Source organism: Haliotis rufescens, unplaced genomic scaffold, assembly GCF_023055435.1.
Source record: "Haliotis rufescens isolate VD_foot unplaced genomic scaffold, xgHalRufe1.0.p SCAF_3, whole genome shotgun sequence".
Lineage (NCBI taxonomy): Eukaryota > Metazoa > Mollusca > Gastropoda > Lepetellida > Haliotidae > Haliotis > Haliotis rufescens.
Window position 1 is genome coordinate 22,979,678 of NW_025964001.1, and position 25,848 is coordinate 23,005,525.

The 25,848-nt window shown below is 38.7% G+C and overlaps 1 protein-coding gene across 1 annotated transcript; it reads left to right on the plus strand.

Moving 5' to 3' along the window:
* Positions 1-17,135, plus strand: LOC124146478 (menin-like). The gene is made up of 6 exons (XM_046516792.2): positions 1-528; positions 2,912-3,064; positions 5,313-5,497; positions 7,531-7,571; positions 10,535-10,759; positions 12,956-17,135. Exons 1-6 carry the CDS (start codon positions 114-116, stop codon positions 14,022-14,024), a joined length of 2,088 nt encoding a protein of 695 aa, XP_046372748.2. The 5' UTR covers positions 1-113; the 3' UTR covers positions 14,025-17,135.
* The last annotated feature ends 8,713 nt before the right edge of the window (positions 17,136-25,848 follow it).

The following is a 25,848-nucleotide window of genomic DNA, read 5'->3' on the forward strand; positions in this document are numbered from 1 at the left end:
GTTCTTTGCTAGTAACTTGTTGTCGCTGGTTTCCGACAATCATCGAAAAGCGGAAGCAAATTTTACGGAAAGATCCGAACGTAGGCCGATGAAAGCCGATAAGCGGCTTCAAGATGGCGGGCTTTCGGGATCGCGAAAAACAACATTTCCCTCTACAAAGTATTCAATCTGCTGTCGACTTATTTAGAGATCAACTGGCAAATTCCGAAGAGCCCAACCTGGCTTTATTGTCAATTGTGTTGGGGTGTATTGAAAATACACTGACACTCAACAGAGCAGTGTCATCACGGGACGATAAAGCCAAAGGTTTGGAACCGATCTTTCCTGTGATCGAACTTTCTACAGTTGAAGCGCTCTACACTAAATTTGTGACGCTTGTCAAGAGCTCTGTTGATCTGTCAAACAACACTGGGGAGTATTCCTCACGAGAGTTAGTGAAGAAGGTGTCAGACGTTATTTGGAGTTCGCTAACGCGCAGTTACTACAAGGATAAAGCACACCTCCAATCTCTCTACAGCTTTCTGACGGGTAAGTACCTCACATGCGATCTCATGCTGTGGTCAATCTAATTAAAATCGTATGGATTTCGGTGTACCGATGTGAATTTTAATCATTTATCTATGAAATCTTTGTGACTAAATGAGTTGCCATGATGTCGTTTCTTCATAGTCTTGATTTTGTTTATAGACGACACCTGTCAGTTTGCGCGCAGTAATTCTAGTGCGCAGCCGGTGCACTACCATTTGCCTATGACGATTCACACTAGCAGAGACCATCGATTGAGTAAAGAGTTCCTCATTATCATATTGCTATATTTTAATATTATAATAAACCCGAGGTCGGTGGACGCGCACATCTTAGTTATTGATTGCTTGCTTAAGCGTTTAGTTACTGGTACATTTCGTAACTGGGAAATAAAAAGGACTGTTTAATAGAGAGGGTTGGAGTTAATTTATGATTTTCGTTATTGATCACCAACATTACTCATATTGTCATAAATAAAATGTGCTTGGTAATAAAGCAATGACATGCAGCTGATAACATTGGATAATGAATCATTATTTAATATTCTTCCTGAGAAACGTGTTATTGTACCTACCTCATTTGTAGCTTATGTGAGATTGAGGTGTTCCTTGTTGTTATTGACATTCATAGCTTTACCTTGATTTCTTATCATGTTTATATGTTCTGTCACAACATTTTAAGTCCTTGTTGAGTTAATATACAATTTATTAGAGCAACAGCATTTTGAAATATTGATTAATCATTTCCTCTAATTGTCTTGATGGTGATATGTAAACTCAACACTGTAGGCCTAGATCATGTCTATGAACATGGTGTAAATATGTGTTGTTGCATTGAAAGTTAAATTTGTATTTGTGAACAATTTAGCATTCTACGTCTGGTAAATACATGTTATATAATCCATATTGCTAAAACTCCCAGAGTTCCCTCCCTTATACCGGGCCAGTGCTGTTCAAGGTGCATTAATCTGAAGAAGTAACATAAAATATATATCATCCAATATTATTTAGAAGATGTTATTTCTAAAAGGAAGAATTAATGACAGTACGTTAACATTTAACATTTAAATACTGTTTTGTTGCAAAATCTATATTTACAGGAGGATGGAATTTCAGTTGAGCATTTTACGGAAAGAGTTGGGATATCTGTAAACATAGACAGTTATGTATTGTTCTTTGTAGTAATTACCAAGACCTGTTACCCAGCGTTAGAAACTAATAGTTTTAGACGACTAGTCCTTATAATGATAGCATATAGCAAAACCCTTAAAAAGGGCAAATTTCTACTAGTCCTTACGATACCTTAACTATTGGGCAGTTTGGCAAGAACTATAGGACTAGTGCCAATTACTAACTCCGGTTACCAGTGGTTACTGGTAATTTAAACTATATTGACTTTGACAACATATCGTACACCCTCAGGTGTTTCATGTTCTAACATGGCTCAAAAGCATGTCTTTCTTATATGTGGTTTATTACCAACGGGGGGCCCCAAGTTTTATTCCAGAATGTACCATGCCTTTTCCATTTGTTGGTGACAACACAACCAGTTTAGCAGTTGTTGTCATTCATCTGTTATCAGCTTCCTCCTAATCAAGTTGTCTGCACAAGTTGTTTCGATGATGTATTTATTATTACAACAGAAAAGTTTCATTAAGCACATAGATGCCCTAGCTAGGGATGGGTATTGGAGGTTTAAAGTGTATCACAATATTTTGCAATGCACAAGGCCGTATTGTGATTCGTACGACAATATTGTATAATGTTAGATTTTGAATTCAGCAGCAATCTGATACATTAAGGTATGAATTGAAGTTCATAAATGAAACAAAACAAGATGCTGGTACAACATGATGTTTACTCAGTCAATAAATACACTTTAACCACTAGGCTACCCCACCACCCCACATCAAGCATGAAAAAATGATATTGTCAAATGTACCGAGGAAAGAATAAACCTCAATTTACCGATATACCGACAATACCGCACATCTTTAGCTCTAGCGTATTACCACTGAAGTTTGTTTGAGTCTACTTTGCACATGTGACATGTGTCATATTGTTATTGCAAAAAGAAAACAAATATAATTCTTGTTGTCCTACAAGAACTGTGTAAGGGAGGCAACTTTGCCTGTTCTCAGCTGCCAAGAAACAACAGACTGTTGCCATTACATTAAAAAAACTCGCAACTTTTTGTCTTTATCAAATCATGGTTTGATTGTCCTGAATTAACACAACCTGCTTCTTTTGCAGGTGTCACAGATCGAGACTGGTATCAGTGTTGGTCAAAAGCAGTTTTCAGCTTCACTGACCCTTTCTTTCTTCTGATTCCTAAAACTAATTTGACAAGAATTGTGAGTTAAAGTAGCCCTTTATTCTTTTTCCAGGAAACAAGCTAGATTGTTTTGGTGTTGCATTTGCGGTTGTGGCAGCCTGCCAAGTTCTGCGTCTGAACGATGTACACCTGGCGCTGTCCGAGGACCATGCATGGGTTGTGTTCGGGAAGGACTTGACAGAGTCAGCTGAAGTCACATGGCATGGTAATTACAGGTTCACTTTTATGGGGACAATTTTGTTTTAGTGAATACAGTTGACCCACTTGGGGTTCCAGGTTAGAAAATGTCACCAGCAGCCTATGCTAGTCATAAGAGGAGACTTAACGAATCAGGTGACTTGGATGGTAGTGTCCCATCATATCCAGACAGCATGGATCTTTTGCTCATGATATCAGTCGGTGGATTGTCTCGTCGAAACTTGACAATTTATGGCTGCTGTCATATAGCTTGAAAAGTATATTTAATTAAAATAATGTTGCTTGTTACATCTTATTCAAATCGTATGTACATACATAATTTTGAGGAGAAAAATACAAATTTAGAAAGAGTTGGAAGGGTGTCCAGGCGCTTTTGATACTTTGCAAGAGAAGATCTGAACACACGTCAGTCATTACAAACTTGGCCTTGTGAGTGTGACTCAGAATAGGTCCCCAATATCTCATGCTTGTTCTAGGGGGTGGCTAAAAAGGGGATTGGGTGGCTGATTGTGTCCTCTTCTGACAGTGTGGGTGTTTTTTTCTTCTTAAATTATTCCAATTTACACTAAAATAGTGCCTTTCTTACAATGCCTTTTTGCAAACAAAAATGGCTTCCTGGAGAGTGAGCCGCATGAAATGAATTATTGAATTGCAGGGTTTCTTACGAAACAGGTTTTCAAGTTAATATACCCAAATATCAGGAAACAGGTGGGTAAAAAATATTTGAATACCCTCTAAAAAATGTGGATTGCCAATCTAAATAATCCCCAAATAACCAAAAGCTTGTCTCGAGCTCTGCCCTGTAGCACAAAAAACCATAAGCATACGAAATGCTTTATGTCTTGGATTGTGCTTATAGTCATGTTGGCAGCTTCTGTCAAGAATGTCGTGTTTAGTTTCGGTTTTGGTTTTGCCTTGTCACTTTCAGGAAGTGAGCAATGTTCAAATTGTAAACAAAGTGTTAAGGATATGAGTAAGAATAACTCATGGGCAGTTAAATAGTTTGCAATCTAGTTGTGTATATGAGTTAGGAACTGAGTTGTATTTGACAAATTCTTAATTTGCTTTTTATCGTCGCGGGTTGGCAAAAGTCTGTACATGCATGTCAAAGTTAACTGTGGAACACGGAATATATGTATGTGTAATTAAAAAGTCAACGATTTGGATTTACATTTGATAGAAGATGTTTGTTTGCTTGTTGTTTAACACAGCACTTAGAAATATTCCAACTATATGACGGCGGTCTGTAAATAATCGAGTCTGGACCAGACAATCCAGTGATTGACATCATGAGCATCGATCTACGTAATTGGGATACGATAACATGCATCAACCAAGTCAGCTAGCCAAACCACCCAATCCCGTTAGTCGTCTTTTATGACCAGCATGAGTTGCTAAAGACCTATTCTACCTCGGATCTTTCTTTTTTTTCATTTTACTTGCCCTTTAGTATGAAGGTATTCTAAGGACTAGTAGAATTTCAAATATTTTGGGCGTATTGCTATATGTTGCATTATTCTGGCTAGTTGACATTATTGGTTAATTTCCGTCCCTTAAGTTGCTCTTGTGTATAGGGCCCTGTGAAGATCCGGGGTAGAATAATCTTCTGCAACCCATGCTTGCGACTAAGGGGATAGGGTTGTCAGGCTCACTGACTTGGTTGATGCATGTAATCGTATCCCAATTGCATGGATTGATGCTCAATGACAATCACTGGATTGTCTGGTCCAGACTTGATTATATACAGACCGCCGTCATACAGCTGGAATATTGCTGAGTGCGACGTTAAACAACAAACAAACATACAAATCTTGTGTATGGGCCAGTGGTCTCACATACAGTTGGTTGGTCTGTTGTTTAACGCCAGGTCAGGCTCGCTGACTTGGTTGATGCATGTCATCGATCCCATTTACGTAGATCGATGACCCGATGATTCTCAGTATATATGTGTGTGTCTGTTACCAATTTCTCAGAATAATCTAATAACATTTTGCCTTGCTAGTAGAACATTCGTCTGTCTCCCAGACTCTAGAGAATATGTTAAAAAAGGAAATCAACTCAAGGCTAGTATAATTTGGTAAGTCTAGATTTGCCACTGCTTGAGGCTGAAATTTAGCATTGTTCTGTGCCCCATTTGGTTTATATTTTATATCTTAAATAAGATGACTTTATTCCTGTGACAAAGTGTTAGCCAGGTAGAACATGTACATTGTTATTCCTTTAATCCTGTTGTCATGTTGTGCATCTGTTGCTAGGCAAGGGCAATGAGGACAAGCGAGGTCAGCCAATCAACGTTGGCGTTACAGAGAAGAGTTGGTTATACCTGAATGGCCAGCCCGTGGTGTGCAGCCGGCACATGGAGACAGCAGCCATTGTGTCTGGAATAAATCCGTCTTTAAACGCCACCATGGACAGTGTGGAGATGGGATCCTTGCAGCAGGTATGCACACTTACAATGATGTCAAATAGCCTTTCCCCCTGACAATTTAAAAATAAAATTATTTCAAATTTAATATAGGCCCCATGAGGATTCCGGGTTTGAATTGCTCCCAAGCAACCCTACAGCAGGTATGCACACTTACAATGATGTCAAATAGCCTTTCCCCCTGACAATTTAAAAATAAAATTATTTCAAATTTAATATAGGCCCCATGAGGATTCCGGGTTTGAATTGCTCCCAAGCAACCCTGCAGCAGGTATGCACACTTACAATGATGCCAAATAGCCTTTCCCTCTGACAATTTAAAAATATATTATTTCAAATGTAATATAGGCCCCATGAGGATTCGGGGTTTGAATTGCTCCCCAACAACCTATGCTGGTCGTAAGAGGCGACTTCATGGATCAGATAGTTAGGCTCGGTGACTTGGTTGATTGTATGTCATTGTACCCTGACGTCATTGATCATTGCTTACACTATCGATCACTGGACTGTCTGGTCCAGACTTATTTTGATAATGGCTGCTGTGATATAGCTGGAATATTGCTGAGTGCGGAAATTTATTCACATCTGAACAGTTTTGTTAGGAATAATCTTTCACTGTACTTTTCATCAGCACAAATGGTATATGTTAATTGAAAAATTCCTTTTCGAAAGGTGAAACAAATATTATGGTCTGTAGACAGCAGGATTCAGTTCATATTTGTGCATCATGTTTGTCCTAATGATCCTTGGTTTAAAGGTTGAATAGTTGTTGGAGTTAGTTTCAGTGATTTAAAAAAGAATTACATATGTGCCTCCCTTTAGCAAATATTAGACAAGCAGGACACATTATTGTGCAATGATGTGACATCGATAAAATTCTTGGAAATCAAGTGAAGTGTGTAACAGGTCGACTGGCCCCCAGTGTTCATACCTTACACCACTCAAATTTATGTCTGAGAATCCCGGGATTCGAAAAAAGGCAGACCCGGGAATTCCCTGCATTCTAGGTACACCAACGATGAGACCAAAGAATGTAATTGGAGCTGCTATTTTAATTTATTTTTCTATTCACCAAAACTACATGCTCAAGTATACTGTTCAGACTACTTATGGGGGGCACGGGGGGCCCAGTCGTCTAAGGCGCTGGATTCGCTGTGCAGAGTTGCGTCCCTCGGACACGCCAGAAACCTATGATTGTGGGTTCGAATCCTGGTTAGCCCCGATTATGTTTCTAGGTTTGTCAGCACCATACCCATGCTCGTGGGTTTCACCAAAGTGGTAAACGTCTGAGACCTGCATCACTTCGGGCTTTTTCTCACTCACTCGCTCACTCACTCACTCACTCACTCACTCACTCACTCAGACTACTTATGGATGCTTTCAGTGTGGGTGTATTATCAGAGGTGGAACAAGGTTACTCAAGAAACATTCAAATTTTGGTATTCATTGGAATGAGAGTAACATCCTATATTCATGTAGATTTCTCTTAATGACAACAAGGAAAAGAAGGATGTTGTGTGGATCAGTGTATTGTGGTACTTTGTGCCATGCTCACCTTTTTCTATTGTGGACGATGTGGTAGTCTAGGGATTAAAGCTTTTGCTCATCACGCCGAAGGCTGGGGTTTGATTCTCCAATTGGGAACAAAGTTTGAAGCCAGTTATCAGGTGTGATATTGCTGGAATATTGCTTTGAGCAAGTTGGCTACCTCTGAATTTTAGACAGTAGACACTAGGCAAATTGAAATTTAGGTCGCACCGGTGACCGTTTTCGTCGCAACTTTGAGGCCAGCGGGGTCTGACATGAAGTAGCTGAAACTAGTGAAAGAGTTAAGCTCATGGCAATTGGCATAAAATAGCATTCTCTCACTGTCTGAGACACCATGGAAGATCAACCAATGAACAGGAAGATTTAAATAAAGGATAACAATCATGCTGTACCCATCCGCTATCAGAGTACAACTAAGGCTTAAAATAATATTATTTTTTTGGACCTAAAGAAGATAATTAGAGACTGCTTTTGATGTGGTTTTGTTCTCCCTTTTTCAGGAATTACTGTGGCTGCTGTATGATAAAGGTCATCTAGCGAAGTAAGTTGAGCCAATCATCACACAGCTGGAACACAGATAAACCTCATTCAGTAGACCTCACAATATAGTGTTATATCACTGGACATAACCCACGTACGTGATGCACAGAGGTCCGTCCGGTATAGAAGTTCTTTTGTTCTAGTTGCTTTAATTTCTCAAATATGTTGTATTATAAGGGCTCGATTTAGCTATAAAACATGTACCAGTGCAACCTATTATTGAAAAATGCATCCTTATATTTTTATCTACATGCACATATTCAAATGTTTGCTTGACAAACCCTTACTTGTCCAACATTGATCTTCGAATAAATGCAGTACCTCTAACCTTTATTTACCACACTATGTTACAATTCTATGTGTTTTGTGTAGTTAATTCATAATACATGACACAGTCATCAGAGATATGAGATTTTAACTACCGTATATGACCGTAGATAAGCCGAATTTTGACAGAATAGATTCTGTAGAAAGGGGTCGGCTTATGTGTGAGTTACAATTTCATCAAATTCTTTTTCTTTTGGTAAAAAAACTACATCAGGTGACTGAACAGCGCTTTAACAAACTTGGTCAATGAAAATGTGAAATTTGCAATTAAACATCACTATACATGATAATTTATCGTTTCGATTGTATTTCTTGTTATGCTAGGCATTGTTTTATACGCAGGGATAATGATTACTCTGTGAAATAGCATTCAGCTGTAGACACATTTTCTCCCAATCTACCTGCGATGACGTTAAAACATACCCAATAATATAACGGAAAAGAATTTTGATGCATTGATTGAAAAAATTGTATCTTAAACTACTATTTTACTACGAATAATATATTCTGATGTTGTTTTATTTTAATTGGAGGTTTTACTATATATCTTCAATATAACGTTAACTGTAACCTTGATTGTGCAGTAGCACTTATTCGCAAGGAACAATTTGACAAATCACCGTTGAGGTTTGACGCGATCTTGCTATTTCCATTGCAGAAACAATGTTGACATTTAGTTGTATTACTTTTAACAAGTCAAAGTATGGCGGTTATGACATACGTATCCATTCTCTGTCAACTAAGGTTGGTTTCAAAGTGTCAATAGCGGTAATATGATCGTGGTTGCTGTAAATAACGATATGTTGGTAAAGCGGACCAGGGCAAATGGAAGTTGTAAGTATCAGAGGAACACATGATTTCACCAAAATTATGTAAATATTATTAAATGAAAGTTTGATTATGATTAATAAAATAGATCACGTAGATTACAAACATGAGTCCAGATATACAATGAACACTTTTTATTACCAATGGTGTAACGACAGGATTAACTTGTGTAATTAAATATGGATTTGTTGATATTCTATTTTCGATGACAGATCATGACGAGACATGGTTTAAGGTTGGAAGTCCGGCTTTTCTACTGCACATTACATTTTGATACAGATTTCAAGAACAAAGTTAATGCCTCAGCTTATCCATGAGATCGGCTTATCTACAGTCATATACAGAAGTTGGTGCAAATATGTTTCAATTTTGATTATTTATGGGACCTGAGCGCAAATTGGTTTTGTCTGGTGCAGGGGTCCGGAAACCGTCATATGCACCGGACATGTCCGATTGGGAATCTCAAATTTCCGTTTTAAAATATTGCTTACCGGGCATTTTAAAAAGTATTGTCCGGACATTCTTAAATTTTGACCGGACATGATCAACAGTTAGGACTGAGTAGTTTCTGTCTGCAGTTGCAACACAATGAAGATAAACTACACTGACAAGCTTTGTTTGTTTTGATTGCTGTAAATACATCGTACCTACATGATAGTCCAATCAGTCAATCACTGTAATAGGCAATAAACTGAGTTGACACTGATTAATCGAGGATTAATTACTGAGAACATCTTGTTATTTGAAAGGTGTTTACAACTGTACATTAATACCTTGCATCATCGATGTACCTCATTATCCTCACAATGCTACGATATGTAACCTCAGACAAGAAGCGAAAGCGTGACAACAGCCAGTCGACCGATGCAGATCAGTCGAGCGGATCTGCCAAACCCTCAAAGTCTGGACAATCATTTTGTAAGTCGTGGCTAACGACATTCACTTGGTTGACATACAATGAGGATTTGCAGATTTTATTGTTTTCAGTAGCTAGTCGTATATTGAATCTTGATTGACCGCCATTTTGCTTTCTCAGACGATCGATATCCAATTTTTTTATGGTCATTAATTAAGTACAGATGAAAAAAGTATTCAAATAACTATTGCTATCAACGATATTTTAGTATTGTTGATTAAATTATCTGTCTTGTTTTTAAAGAAATCTTTAGTTTAAAAAAAATAAATTCCTGTGTGGTCACGTGATAACCAAATATGGGATAATAGTCTCGATCCAAATGTTACAATGCGTACACTTGAGCAGACTCATGAATATTAATTAGACCGTTCACTACGTTAACAGATCGTTATTATAACAGAAACAAACGTATGTTTTCCATGTATATCTAAAATGATATTATTTGTTATTAATTGTCCGGTGAATTAAACAATTTAAATTGAAACAATTCATAATTCATCATATTATGAGTACGTAAACTTGTAATGTGTGTGAAAAGTCGTACTAAAATACGCTATTTGAAGGGGGCGTGGCCTAAATGCAAATGTCCGATAGGGATTTTAAATTTTCACCCCTGGTCTGGTGCAACTAGCTCTTCATGCCAACTTGCACCTTGTGCAAGTAAAATCAAGTTCCTTAAATTGAGCCCTATTTATCCCTTTGTAGATATGTGGTCAGCTCAGATTGTCTTATACTTGACTGACTGATAGCTCATCTTATTTCAAAGTATTCCTTCCACCCTGACTAGGTTTGCCAAGCTTGGTTCCAAGGTAACTGTATATCGTTATTGTGTGTGTTATTTGATCAAATGTGTAGTCAGTGAAAGCTGTAAGCTAAATGTCCCCTCTCTACAGGTATCCCATGGCCCTTGGCAACTTGGGAGATTTGGAGGAGATATCTACCTCACCTGGTCGACCGCCGCCTTTGGAACTTTTCAAGGAGGCCATCACATCATGCAAGAAGAATTACAACAACCAGCATGTCTATCCATACACATATCTCGGGGGATTCCTGTACAGGAAGAAACTCTACAAAGATGCCATACAAGCATGGGCTGATGCCAGCTCTGTTGTCAAGAGGTAAGTGTGACACAGTGTGTATCATTGTGTCTACAAAGATGCCATACAAGCATGGGCTGATGCCAGCTCTGTTGTCAAGAGGTAAGTGTGACACAGTGTGTATCATTCCGTCTACAAAGATGCCATACAAGCATGGGCTGATGCCAGCTCTGTTGTCAAGAGGTAAGTGTGACACAGTGTGTATCATTGCACCTACAAAGATGCCATACAAGCGTGGGCTGATGCCAGCTCTGTTGTCAAGAGGTAAGTGTGACACAGTGTGTATCATTGCGTCTACAAAGATGCCAAACAAGCATGGGCTGATGCCAGCTCTGTTGTCAAGAGGTAAGTGTGACACAGTGTGTATCATTGCGTCTACCAAGATGCCACACAAGCATGGGCTGATGCCAGCTCTGTTGTCAAGAGGTAAGTGTGACACAGTGTGTATCATTGCGTCTACAAAGATGCCATACAAGCATGGGCTGATGCCAGCTCTTTTGTCAAGAGGTAAGTGTGACACAGTGTGTATCATTGCGTCTACAAAGATGCCATACAAGCATGGGCTGATGCCAGCTCTGTTGTCAAGAGGTAAGTGTGACACAGTGTGTATCATTGTGTCTACAAAGATGCCATACAAGTGACCGCTGATGCCAGCTCTGTTGTCAAGAGGTAAGTGTGACACAGTGTGTATCATTCCGTCTACAAAGATGCCATACAAGCATGGGCTGATGCAAGCTCTGTTGTCAAGAGGTAAGTGTGACACAGTGTGTATCATTGTGTCTACAAAGATGCCATACAAGTGACCGCTGATGCCAGCTCTGTTGTCAAGAGGTAAGTGTGACACAGTGTGTATCATTCCGTCTACAAAGATGCCATACAAGCATGGGCTGATGCCAGCTCTGTTGTCAAGAGGTAAGTGTGACACAGTGTGTATCATTGCGTCTACAAAGATGCCATACAAGCACAGGCTGATGCCAGCTCTTTTGTTAAGAGGTAAGTGTGACACAGTGTGTATCATTGCGCCTACAAAGATGCCATACAAGCATGGGCTGATGCCAGCTCTGTTGTCAAGAGGTAAGTGTGACACAGTGTGTATCATTGTGTCTACAAAGATGCCATACAAGCGTGGGCTGATGCCAGCTCTGTTGTCAAGAGGTAAGTGTGACACAGTGTGTATCATTGCATCTACAAAGAAGCCATACAAGCATGGGCTGATGCCAGCTCTGTTGTCAAGAGGTAAGTGTGACACAGTGTGTATCATTGCGCCTACAAAGATGCCATACAAGCATGGGCTGATGCCAGCTCTGTTGTCAAGAGGTAAGTGTGACACAGTGTGTATCATTGCGTCTACAAAGATGCCATACAAGCATGGGCTGATTCCAGCACTGTTGTCAAGAGGTAAGTGTGAGCCACATTGTGTGTGTCTAACAGCCATACGAGCCAGGTTTGGTGAGATGTGCATGGCAGGGCTACATTGTGTGTGATTGTCTGACAGCAGTGTGAACCAGGTTGGGTGAGATGTGCATGGCAAGGCTACATTGTGTGTGATTGTCTGACAGCTATACGAGCCAGGTTTGGTGAGATGTGCATGGCAGGGCTACATTGTGTGTGATTGTCTGACAGCAGTGTGAACCAGGTTTGGTGAGATGTGCATGGCAAGGCTACATTGTGTGTGATTGTCTGACAGCTATACAAACCAGGTTGGGTCAGATGTACATGGCAAGGCTACATTGTGTGATGATTGTCTGACAGCTATACGAACCAGGTTGGGTGAGATGTACATGGCACGGCTACATTGTGTGTGATTGTCTGACAGCCATACGAACCAGGTTGGGTGAGATGTGCATGGCAAGGCTACATTGTGTGTGATTGTCTGACAGCTATACGAACCAGGTTGGGTGAGATGTACATGGCAAGGCTACATTGTGTGTGATTGTCTGACAGCTATACGAACCAGGTTTGGTGAGATGTGCATGGCAAGGCTACATTGTGTGTGATTGTCTGACAGCAGTGTGAACCAGGTTGGGTGAGATGTGCATGGCAAGGCTACATTGTGTGTGATTGTCTGACAGCTATACAAGCCAGGTTTGGTGAGATGTGCATGGCAAGGCTACATTGTGTGTGATTGTCTGACAGCAGTGTGAACCAGGTTGGGTGAGATGTACATGGCAGGCCTACATTGTGTTTGATTGTCTGACACTGGTTCCTTTCTTGCAGCTTCAACTACAACCGTGAAGATGAAGAAATCTACAAGGAGTTCCTGGAGATAGCCAATGAACTTGTTCCAAACATTGTCAGAAGCGTAGCAAGTGAATTACACAGAAATTCAGAGACACGTCCACTTCTGCAAGATCCTGAGGTATACAAGGACATTTTACGCTTTTATGACGGTATCTGCGAGTGGGAAGAGGGAAGCTCTACGCCAGTGCTTCACGTAGGTTGGGCGCAGCACTTAGTGTACACGCTCTCAAAGTTTGATCCCCGCGTTCGAAGTTTCCTGGATGTTGGAGCGTCTGATGGAGACGATGATGATGAAGAAGAAGAGAACCAAGAACCGAAGGCTAAACGTGAATCAACACGAAGAGCATCACACAGTGACGGAACGGCTCCTGTTGGGAGAGGGAGACGGGGCCGAAAGAAAGCAGCGAATGATGCGGAAACAAAGAATGATGTGAAAAGTAACGGAAATGGGGTCAGTGTGAATGGTAAGAGTGACGATGATCAAATTAAATCAACGATCGAGGAACTTGTTTCCAAGGTCGGAGAAGAAGGACAGAATGACACGCCCAATCCCAACATTGCAGCTTTAGCTCAGGCCTGTAGTGAGTCTATTTTGAACAAGGATTATTTGTTAGGAGGGGGTGAGCCTTTCACAACAACAGCCACTGCTATAGCCACCTCCACATCCTCCGAGCCCAGAGTAGAAATTAATGAATTTCTTAGTACAAAATCGAATGGCACACCCTTCATGGGGCTGACGGTTGAAACCATGTTGAAAGCTGAAAGCCCTGCTGACATGATGCTGTGCAGAAAGGAAACAGATTCTCAACCAGCACCAGATGACCTTGGGACCAAGGTCGACATTCTAGCAAGCTTGGACCCAGTTTCTTTGTCTCTCCGCAGTGAGAAGATGAAGGGCCTGAAGAAGTTGCTAACGTCATCTAAGCTAAACACAAGTGCGATAAAACTGCAGCTAACTGCGCAGTCGCAGGTGCATCTGAAGCACAGTAAACGTGGAAGTGAAGCCGAGATGGCATCAATGCGGAAAAGAACTAGAAGGGAATGAACCCTTCCAAAATTCAGGAATCAGATGCTGAGTTGTCTCCTCTTTAACTTGCTGTTCATTTTCTGTGGATGGGTCGGCAGTAATTCGGTGGGACATAGTAATGTATAGTGCTACTTGGTGCATATCCCACAGTCTGTCGGTTTGTCTTTGTGTTGAAGTTCAGGAATAAAGTTACTGTAGTAGTTGTGTGGAAGTAAGCATGAATTTAAAGAGGGACTTGCTCCATTGCCAGGTTCCCACGTCCTCCAGGTTTACTGTTGTAGTCGGTGCCCTGTGTAAAACTGACACATTGTCTGGGTAACTGGTGTCATTAACTAGGTTGATATACGTCATAGAATTTCAGTTCGCAGACAAAGTTGTCCTTGGCTTACTCGAATGAAACCTACTAGTAGCAAGTACCAGGATTGCCAGCCCAAGCATAGTCCCTCTTTAAGCCTGAAAGTTTACCAGTGTGGTAAATGATCAGAGACATGTAAGTTTAAGTTCCTGATAGGACCCCAGGAATATCCTACCAACTGTAACCGGTGCATGATTCCATGAGTTTCTAGGCATGAAAAAGTATGTGTGTTTCTGCTTTCCAGACCGACTCTGAAATCCTTAAACCTGAACATTTTCTCATTTTTCTCAAGTTGCACTGTCCATTTTTCCCCCATCTTGGTATTGTCAGTATTTCGTCCCACTGGCTTCACTATAGAAACACCAGTCGGTATCTTCATGTGGAAGAAGGCTTTAACTGACTTACTGCAAATTTCTGATTTGTAAAGAAACAAAAATCTTTTTAAAATCATAACAACCCACCTACCAGAGTTTTGAAAGGGCTGAAACAGGAAGTGCACACATTCTTTTTTTTGCCTGATGATACTCTCTTAGTCAACTGAATATCATCTTTTGAAAGAAAGTGTAGAATCTAAGTCTATATAAAGACATTGTATACCGGTAATCATGTACTTCTGCAGTTTGGGAGCACCATAAAAATCAAAAATGTTTTAAGCTTCTTAACTAACTGATATCCACAATATTTTTACATTTTAGCCTTTTTACTGCAGAATGTGCTGGTTTTTCTAAGCCTTTTATTCATTGCTGTCACTCACTTCAATGTTTTTACTGTGTTAAACTCATCCTGCCATATTGTATATATTTGTTGCCATGGTTACAGTGTGTTTATTTACACATCTTAGTTGTGACTGATGGGTCATGATCTATACCCTTGCTGTCAGTGCTGTAGAGCGATTTGTGCAAACGATTGTATTTGTGAAACAACATCAATATTTAGGCCATTCTATGATGTTTAGTGCTAAGTTACGTGACCTGTCACCCAAGTAGGTTAGAGAGTGATCATCCCGTATCTGAATGATGTTGCAGTCTCCTTTTTGCCCCAGTATCCATTTGACCACTGCAGGCTTTCTATATTTTGGGGACTTGATTTCATGCAGTTTTAGATTGATGCAGGAATTGGTCATGCAGATATATCTAACATTGGTAACACTGAAACAAGGAACGGCACTCTACCACCACTACATCTAGACATGAAAACCACAAGTGGTTATCTCCCATGGATATTTGAAAAGCAAGAATCCCACATTGATAGCCAAGGAGAAATTTACAAGATTCTTTCCTGCTCACTGTTCAGACGTTATTCGTGCATGCTATTCATACATCTAAACAATTTAATGAACCCCCAATTCGGTGGAAGGGGGTATATTTAAAATACATGTAGTACCATTAGACTTTGGGGGCACGTCTTTTAATGCTTCCTTATCTCAATAATTATTTTTTATAAACACATTTGAATTTGTCCTGGTGAATAAAGTTATTTCTGCATGGTAACCATGGTAACTATGTGGTTGTCATGGAGAAGTGGATCCCGACGTGTGACAAGCATGGTGCTGACAAGACAGTGTACGTACTTGGTATATACGTAGGTTAGGTTCATTTAGGTTAGGCTGTTATTGTGCTTCCTGTTAAACAATTATCAATTTATTGTCCAGACATTTCCAAGATTACAAACTTTAAAGAGAAAACTGTACATTCATGTCATCTTTACAATTCCCTTACAGGATACAAAAAGTGTTTTCATACCAGTTAAGGTTCACATGAAAAAATCTACAAATCCAGCTCTCAAAATGGCAACTAATTTGATTTGGAACACGTCATAACTTATTTGCCACATGTTTTTGTTCATACTTGGTAATGTTACTGTTGGTTACGAAATGATTCATGCATGCGTGCATGAATGCAGGTAAATCTTAAACACTTTTCTGTCAATAATTTACCATAATCTTGAATGAAAGAGACAAGGCACCATAGAATCATATGGTTTGCCTACAAAGCCTTCAAATTTTTATCCCATAAATAAGTACTGATAATAAGATACCGTTTTACAATGTATTTTCTGGCAGGCCAAACATCTGTAGTACCAGTTTGGAAGTAAAGCAATCACAGATAAGTGACTTTCAGTGGATTATTCATTCAGGAAGGTTTTATATTTATATTGTTTCTTTGAGTGGAGGTATAGAATCTTGACGTTTCTGCACAGTGTATGTACTAGTGAACAACAATGTCATTAAAATCACACCTTTTATTCCACCCAATACCTCTCTACAATGTCATTAAAATCACATCTTTTACTCCGGCCAATACCTCTCTGCAATGTCCTTAAATTCACAACTTTTACTCCGGCCAATACCTCTCACTGCAAGAACATCTGATAACACCCCCAAAGAAGGTCGCGTCAGGTCAACCATGAGCAAACTTTGACCAGCCAGTCTACAGGAAGGATGTGTAGGTTTTTGATCCATTCAGCTGTCTTAAAACAATTTGGCAGTATTGCTTTACCATTTTTTAGTTTACCATTTTTACAAAAGAGCACAAAACACAAATATCCCTTTAATGGAACTACTGTTTTAGTGTAGATACTGTGACCCTTTGAAAAGACAGGGTGTATAAAATATCCACAACAATATAATGGCACTGCGTTCTACATTTTCAACTGGTTGTTATCCCCCGCCGCGCGAAAGCGCGAAGCGGGGGATATAGTATTCACGACCATCCGTACGTCCCACCTGTTTGTTGCCGCGATATCTCAAGAACTAAACACTGGATTGTCTTCATATTTGGAACTATGGTGTATATACAGACTCCGCAGACACCAGTCGGTTTTGGTGACCTTGATCCCATTTTCAAGGTCACAGCAGACAAATCTGCTTTTAGAGTTGGAAAACGGTGTTGCCGCGATATCTCAAGAACTAAACACTGGATTGTCTTCATATTTGGAACTATGGTGTATATACAGACTCCGCAGACACCAGTCGGTTTTGGTGACCTTGATCCCATTTTAAAGGTCACAGCAGGCAAATCTGCTTTTGGAGTTGGAAAATGGTGTTGCCGCGATATCTCAAGAACTAAACACTGGATTGTCTTCATATTTGGAACTATGGTGTATATACAGACACCGCAGACACCAGTCGGTTTTGGTGACCTTGACCCCATTGTCAAGGTCACAGCGGGCAAATCTGCTTTTGGAGTTAGAAAACGGTGTTGCCGCGATATCTCAAGAACTAATCGCTGGATTGTCTTCATATTTGGAACTATAGTGTATATACAGACACCGCATACACCTGTCAGATTTGGTGACCTTGACCCCATTTTCAAGGTCACAGCAGGCAAATCTGTTTTTGGAGTTGGAAAACGGTGTTGCCACAATATCTCAAGAACTAATCGCTGGATTGTCTTCATATTTGGTACTATGGTGTACAGGCGGGGGATATTTCGTCACTCTGTGACAAATACTTGTTTGAAGTTTGTTTTTGAGATACAGAAATCAGATATGCTGGTCTGAATGTTTCTCTCACTTGTATCGAGAATTTAGAATACTTAGCTTGTAGCCTCATCAACCATATTGCGGCTGGTCGCATTTATAAGAATCTAGAAGGCTTGACAATGGAGGTGTCAGATCTTCACACAAAGAGGTCTTGTATCTGAGTAAAAGATTTGATTTTAATGAGATTGTTATGAACGACTAATTGGAAGAGGGCATGTCGTCATATACAGCATTGTTGTGGTAAAGATGTCATCATTATAATCAAACTGTTGATAAATATTTCATTAATATTTATGTTTTCACTTTCATCAAATATACTCATTCATTTCCATCTGGTTTGCGTATAATTTCCATCTGTTTCACCTCATGTCATTTGTACAGAACAACAGATTGTGATCATGTATTGCCATTCGCACATTTTATTATATACTTGTGATTGCAGACGTTTCTGTTGTGTATTGAAACAAGGGCATTTTGTTCACAGGTTCACATTCTGTTATGAATAGTGAACATGATTTTCGTGATTGTATATACAGACTTACGATGAACAGTCATTTTGCGAATTTGTATTGGATCCATATAAATACATCAGTGATATATACTACTCAAAAAAGTTAAGGACCATGGTTCTTTCATGCGACTATAGTTAAAAATGGCATGTCAGATTAACTATAGTAATATGAAAGAATCAAGTGGTCCTTAGCTTTTTTGGAGTAGTGTAGTACTTGCCAGTAATGGTGTCATTATGACTCAGCCAATCTGGTGTTCATTCATTTTGTGAACTCATCTCCGTTCCACTATATGTCAGTAGAAGCTGAAATACTTCATGGTTCACGTGAGCAAGGGCTTTTGTGAGCAGGGTGAGCTGTATCGTCTGTCAACAATTCGTGATTCTTTAGTCTTCACAAATGTCAATATGGTAGAAGTTCATGATTTGGTGTCTTGTTGTCAAATCTTGTAATTATGAGAGAATTAAAGTAAACAGCAAAAAAAACTATATTCCTCACGTAACAGAACATACACAACACTCCATGTAACGTTTTCCTCACTTAACAGAACATACACAACACAATGTTATGTTTCCTCACATATGCAACACTTGATGTAATGTTTTCTTCAGTTAAATTACACGATGCTTGATAGTGTACAAACGCCTACAGACAGAACATACACAGAGAACAGAGAACTTTTGACAGGCCCTGGTTGAGTAACCAACGCGTCAGAATGTACCCAACACTTGAGCATTCTGCACCACACTGAACAATCACAACACTTACTGTTTGTACTGTTAGTGTGAGCTACAGAACACCAAGGTTGTCTTATTTTAACTGAAGGTGCAATTTGTAAATACACCCGCACATACAATCTTCCCCATGCTAACAGACGTCAGTGTTTCCCTATCATTTTATCCTACAGCTTGACAATCCCAAGTCAACTTTTAGAGCACTGTACTCACCATTTTAACTAACTATTCAATTCTTAAATGCACTTCATGACTATTTGATAAAACAAATCTTGAAATAATCTCGTCTATAATATGTGTTGCCTCTGCTGAATAGACGTCAATTTTCTCCAAGAGTCTTAAGATTTATTTTATTGGGATATGAATTATCTCCCCTTAATGTTGTGTCATGCGTTTGTCGGACATCCGTCCTATAGCTCCCCGCCACTGTTGATCTATGCCAACCCCTGGTGGAGCTCGTTGTTTATTTGAAAAGTGTTAAGTGATGGTTATTGATGTGATATGTAAAGTGTCTATTAATCTTTCTTTGTTACTCCTGTTTAAGTTCGAGTTTCGGAGTTGAAGTGGCCTTAACGTGGTGATGAGATGTGTCTGTATCTATATCAGATATATCTGCAATATAAGTTTTACTCATTTTGGACAATATCTAAGATTTAATGTTTGATAATTAAACATGCATACATTTTCCTAATTCAATGTATCCGGTTAAGAGAGTTGAAACAATTGTTTGTATTTTCTTTTGTATCTGATGTTTAGGATATGTAAAGACAGAATTCACCTTGGCCAAACCTGAAATAGTTCCTGTTTAAGTCATTATATATATATATATACATTTTGAGTGTTTAGTAATGATATTGTCACCTGTCATTTTATTTATTTCCTAAAAACTAATGTGTATTTTAGTAGATGATGATTCTGACAATGCTGGGAAATTGGTTGTATGTCATGATTGAAAAATTATTTCATCGTTACGATATTGTATGTATTATGGTAATTAACTGGTATGTAAAAAGAAATGGAGAAATTCCTTCTCTCGATTTGCACAAGATTACTTTAATTACTGGTATTGTTTTTTCTAGAGCCTGTCGTCTGAAGTGTATGAGTTAGGAGATCTTGAAACAAACAGGAATGAAACAGAATAAAAAAAGATGTTTGATCATGGAAGAAAATCAGTAACGTGCATCCTAATCATCTCGGGAAAAGGTAAAATATACTACTCAAAAGAAGTTAAGAACACCCAATTCTTTTCATATGACCACAGTTAACCTGACATGACAGCTTAATTTAGTCATATGCAAAAATTGTGTTCTTAAGCTTCTTTTGCGTAATATATATATGACCCTTTTAGATGAATAATATTTATATTGAACTTGTTTTGAACATTGAACAAGATCGCTTAAAGTTTCTACAACTGAGACAGAAATTCAAAAAGTGTGGTATTATTCAGTGAGTTTACGAGTGAAATGTGTTAAAGACTGCCTACAAAGAGTGTGTTTTGTCTCTTCCTGTGTTCTTCAGTCTATTGCTATTGTTAAAAATCATTTTCAAAATACTTTTTTCTATGTGTGACTTGGAGTCATTGGTTACTTTGACTTTCAAACTATTTTTAACTGACCTTTGTCCATGATTTAATTGATGCAGCCGTTTGGCGTTTAGTGCGTTGAAATTGACTTATTTTTAGACATTTTTAAAACCTTTCCCTCCCCTTTGTATTATACTTGACAAGACGGTGCTGATGTAGGGGACAAGATGTCTGGTAGATATGGTTTATGCAGTATTCACATTTTACCCTTGTTTTATTGTACAGGGAAGTATTCGCTACATGCAACTTGTGCAGTTGGTTTGGTCAGTGGCACATGTGTCCAAATTGCTGGTCCGATTCTTCTATGGTCATTCCAAATTTACTTGTCAAGGTGAATTTGGAATTTTTAGTCAAGGCGACCTCAAATTCTATTTTTCAAGTTAACACTACAAGTTCTTTTCTTCACTTCCCTGCTGCCAATAGCTGCAAAATTGCTGGTGCTGCGTAAGGCAATATATACTCACTCACTCTTCACTTGCTTCCTGATTGACCTCTCGTAAATGTACAATTAATATTAAAAACAAACAATAAAAAACATGCTTTGAGCAATTATGTTAGATGTCTACATTTAACATCCTTGCTTTGAGTTATTGTCTGTATGGTATTGATGTTCAGTATGTGACCTTGGAAGGTCGACGTGACCAATTCAGCCTTGTCATGGCTTCCAGTTATGGAGGCAATGATGTCTCAGAAATCTTCAAAGAATTTTGAATGAGATATTCTATTTGTTCATTTCAAACCTGAAACAATTTATTCCCAAGATCATTTTTATAGCGTCTATTTCCTTGTACATATCATGTTGATGTATATATTACCTTATTGAGTATTTTATCATTGATACAGTGTAAATATGTTCATTTCAAGTTGAATGCCCACCTGTGATTGTATGATGTTTTAGCAGTGAAATGTATGTTGCGCCACAACACATTAAACACACACACAAATGTTATAACATATTAAACCCAATAAGTGCCACAATGAAACTAGGTGAGACTTGAACACTCCCTCCTCCCCCTAAACTAACACTTAGTCCCAGAAATAAAGGTATCTTATTTAAAAGTATAAATTACACAATAAAGATTATATTGGAGCTTAATTTTAGCCTAGAGTTCAGGCAATCCAGCGTTAGAAATTGGCACTAGTCCTGTAGTCCTTACCAAAAGTGCCCAATAGTAAAGCTATCATAAGCACTAGTAGAAGTTGGCTCATTTTAAGGGTTTTGCTATATGTTATCATTATAAGGACTAGTGGACAAAAACTGTTAGTTTCTAACCCTGCAATCTAAATCTGCCGAATCATTCTAGATTTGAGGTTGATTCCTTTCTTTCTTTATTTTCTTGGGACAGACTATCATCCCACTTCCTCAATCCCGTCGCTCCTTCTCCTCTTCTTCCCCAACTATGGGAATATCACCGTGCATGAACGGGTTGATACTTTGTAAAACGGATTTGTTAATTTTGAAATTATTGGTTGGATAAACAAGTGGAACTGTCCAGATTAGTGATATTTTCTGATAGTGCACCTTGTGTTGAAACTTACTAAGACAGACTAGGAAGTTTATTGGGTTAAATATGGTATATCCCATGACATTTTGAAAACATGCCATTTGACCTGCTTTAATGTGTTAATGTCACATAACTGATTGACAATTTGAACTTCACATATCAGGAAAAAATATTTTTTATTTTTAACTTTTATTCATCAAGGGTATATCAATATACACTAGTTGATGTGACAGTGTCAGCATACCTTCACATATTATGTGTTGAAAATACACAAACATTTCATTGATGATCAGTGTTAAAAAGACAATCGAGACTATTTGGAGCAGTTTGTTTACAGATCGTATTGTTCAGTATTTTGTTCATCTCATGGTATAGACATCTGTACACATTTACCAAACATGTTTTGTTAGAAATATGTTAAATTAGGATAAACAGTCTATGTTTGGTTTTAAGGCATGTTTTCGCAATATTGGAACCCCTTTGAAAACATTTGGGGTTTTTTTGCATAAAAATAGAAATGTAAATTTGGACTTTCATAGAGCTCTTTTCTAACACACTAGAAAAGGTGAGCATAATTTTTGCCAAAATCATTGCTGCAAGACAACTATTTATTGTCAACCTCTGATTTGAATAGGATAAATCTGGTTTGTGGGTTGGAGTTACCTCCCCTCTTTCATGTATTAGTGTTAGTGTTTGAGAAGTGTCTTCAGTGATGTCGTGGGTGCATGCATGTCCGACATTTGTGTCAGTTTCATAAAGTTTAGAATGTTAGGAGGAAGTATTGTTTTTGGTGACGATCAATTATAGTGTTGTGGTAGGTTTAGTTACGTCCATCGTACATATGTCAAAATTTCATGAACACCTTCCTGGTTTGTTTATCTCATCACCTGCCATCTGAATCACGGAACAGGTTGGCAATACACCTTGTGTATTGGATGGCCACAATGGAGGCTGAGTTTGGAAAAAACTAAGTGGGTCATGTGACCAGCCGATTTTCATTCACCAATAACTTGTTCATCAACCATTGGCTTGCCTGTTCCACACCTAATCACATATGGGATACTTTAACATCAGTGATGCAGCTACGGCTTTCACCTGCATTCGCCATCTCGTCTCATGCTTGATAACACTGATTGATCGGCTTTCACCTGCATTCACCGTCTCGTCTCATGCTTGATAACACTGATTTGATCAAAGTGAGAGTGCACATTATGAAAAATGTGCCGAAAAACTAATTTGACATTTATATATGATTTCCAAAAAATGAAATTTTGAGAAAGTATTTCAGAAAGCTAATGTGTGATCAGTTTGGTTTGTTTCAGATAAAGGTGTGTTGTGCAACAGGGTCACTCATGTCATTGTTTTTGTTCATCCAGTGTTAATTAGCATTTCAAGTTTAACCAAAGATTTATCAGTATATTTTTTCACAATTCATGAAGTAGTCACTAGGTTCTGTCAGCCATTATCTGATACAGCCAAGCTGCAGTCACTATTCACAGAAGCAAACTTCTAGGACAGATAAATAGAATTGATTCAGAGACTGTGAAGATTGAAGAAGGCATCCCCCTTTAGAGAAATGAGAAATGTGAAATAAGCCTTGTAGACTTTTGCCGTTGCAAATTCAAAAATGAATGTTAAAGTATGATGCCTTTTCACTGTGTCCTGTATTACGTATAAATACAAGTAATATTTGCTCTTTTCAAGGACCACAAATTCTACTTTGTTAGACAAAAATCTTTCAGGGACTGACTCATTTGTAGACACTGGGGAATGTTTGCCAACCAATATGGCTCACCTTCAGGAAACCCTTGTGGCCTGAACACCTACTAGGATGGTGGGGTAGCCCACTGGTTAAAGCATTCACTCGTCACACCGAAGGCCCGGGTTTGATTCCCTGCATGGGTACAATGTGTGAAGCGCATTTCTGGTGTTCCCTGCCATGTTATTTTGGAATATTGATAAGAGTTGCGTAAAACCATACTCACTCATTGAACACCTATTAACCACAATAGCAGCATGGTCTGCGATACATGTAAATGGTTTTTAAGCAGTTTCTGGAAACGGCAGCCTTCATTTCGCTGTTTTATAGTGATGTGTTTTGAGAGAATTATTATTATTCCAAAATTGTCAGTTTGTGGAACAGGTGAATTTGGACTTTTTAACACTTTCAGAAGACCTTTATACAGAACTTGTGAAATGACTTTGATTTGAGTCAATAACCATGTGTAAAATCAAAGTATCAGTAATTTCTCTTGTTGGATAGACTAACATCTAGTCTCTGAAATGAACATATTTTAAAGAAAAAAACAGCTGTTAAATTATAGTTCAAAAATATAATAAAAAGGAGCCCAGCGACTTTCTTCTTTTTCAGATATCTAGAATTGCCAAACATTATAGACTTGCATGGGCTGCATGTATTTGTTTCAGGGTCTGTATGACAGACTACTTGTACGGATAAAAACACTTTGAAGAATCGTAGTTGTGTAATTGAAAAAGTGTCATCTCCCAAACAAGCCAATCAGGGTCTCTACTTTGTATAAACTAGTCAAAATATGTATTTAATGTGCCATTAAGTTGCCGAAATAATCACTGTAAATCTGCTTAAAACAAGGGGCGTTTCTCTCAAGGGAAATAACTCTTCCTTTTTGTAACTAACACTACTGGTATTCAACCCCAAAGAAGTTGCGGTCAGTGGTTTAGCGTAACTAGTCAACATGATTGGTTCCCGGTACTTCTATTTACTCTATTCAAAATATGTTAAAAAACACAATGACCCGAATTTTTTATATTACTATAGTTAATCTGTCATGCTATGGGGGCGGTCGGGTAGCCTGGTGGTTAAAGCGTTCGCTCGTCACGCCGAAGACCCGGGTTCAATTCCCGACATGGGTACAATGTGTGAAGCCCATTTCAGTGTCCCCCGCCGTGATATTGCTGGAATATTGCTAAAAGCGGCGTAAAACCATACTCACTCACTCACTGTCATGCTATGATGATTAATTGGAGTGATATGAAAGAATCGGGTGTTCTTTAACTTCTGTTGAGTAGTATATATTATCCTTACTCGAAACCAACACTGTTCCAGCAGGGGAGAGCTTGTTGGTGTCATCGTTTCATCTCTGTCTCATGTTGATGTAATCACAGTCAAATGTTGGACACTGTACAGATACCTGGCTTAATAAAAGTCTTTACTTTTTGTTTTGGTTTTACTTTTCAGCTGTTTGCAATTAAAAAATACAGGTAACCATTGGAGTTGGATATACTGTATTCGCCATAATACGCAAAGTTGTAAACTCATGAAGATCCAGGGTAGAATAGGTCTTCAGCAACCCATGCTTGCCATAAGAGGCGACTAACCGGATTGGGTGGTCAGGCTTGCTGACTTGGTTGATGCATGTCATTATCCCAATTGTGTGAATCGACACTCATGACATCAATCAGTGGATTGTCTGGTCCAGACTTGATTATTTACAGATCGCCGTCATATAGCTGGAATATTACTGAGTGCAGCGTTAAACAACAAACAAACAACATCGTTGAAACTAAAACATTTTTGATAATAGTTACTAAGAAACTATATACTCCTTCTACACTGATGTGTTTCCTGTAAAGAAATCTGTAATTCACACACAAAAATATGTATGTTTATGTCATTTTGGGGGCTAAGTATGGGG

What these genes read in the sequence shown, in the direction of transcription:
- LOC124146478 (XM_046516792.2), top strand. Translation starts at nt 114, where the DNA reads ATGGCGGGCTTTCGGGATCGCGAAAAACAACATTTCCCTCTACAAAGT. An exon ending in TCTCTACAGCTTTCTGACGG is followed by an intron (nt 529 to 2,911) that starts GTAAGTACCTCA and finishes TTCTTTTTCCAG; the next exon opens with GAAACAAGCTAGATTGTTTT. An exon ending in AGCTGAAGTCACATGGCATG is followed by an intron (nt 3,065 to 5,312) that starts GTAATTACAGGT and finishes ATCTGTTGCTAG; the next exon opens with GCAAGGGCAATGAGGACAAG.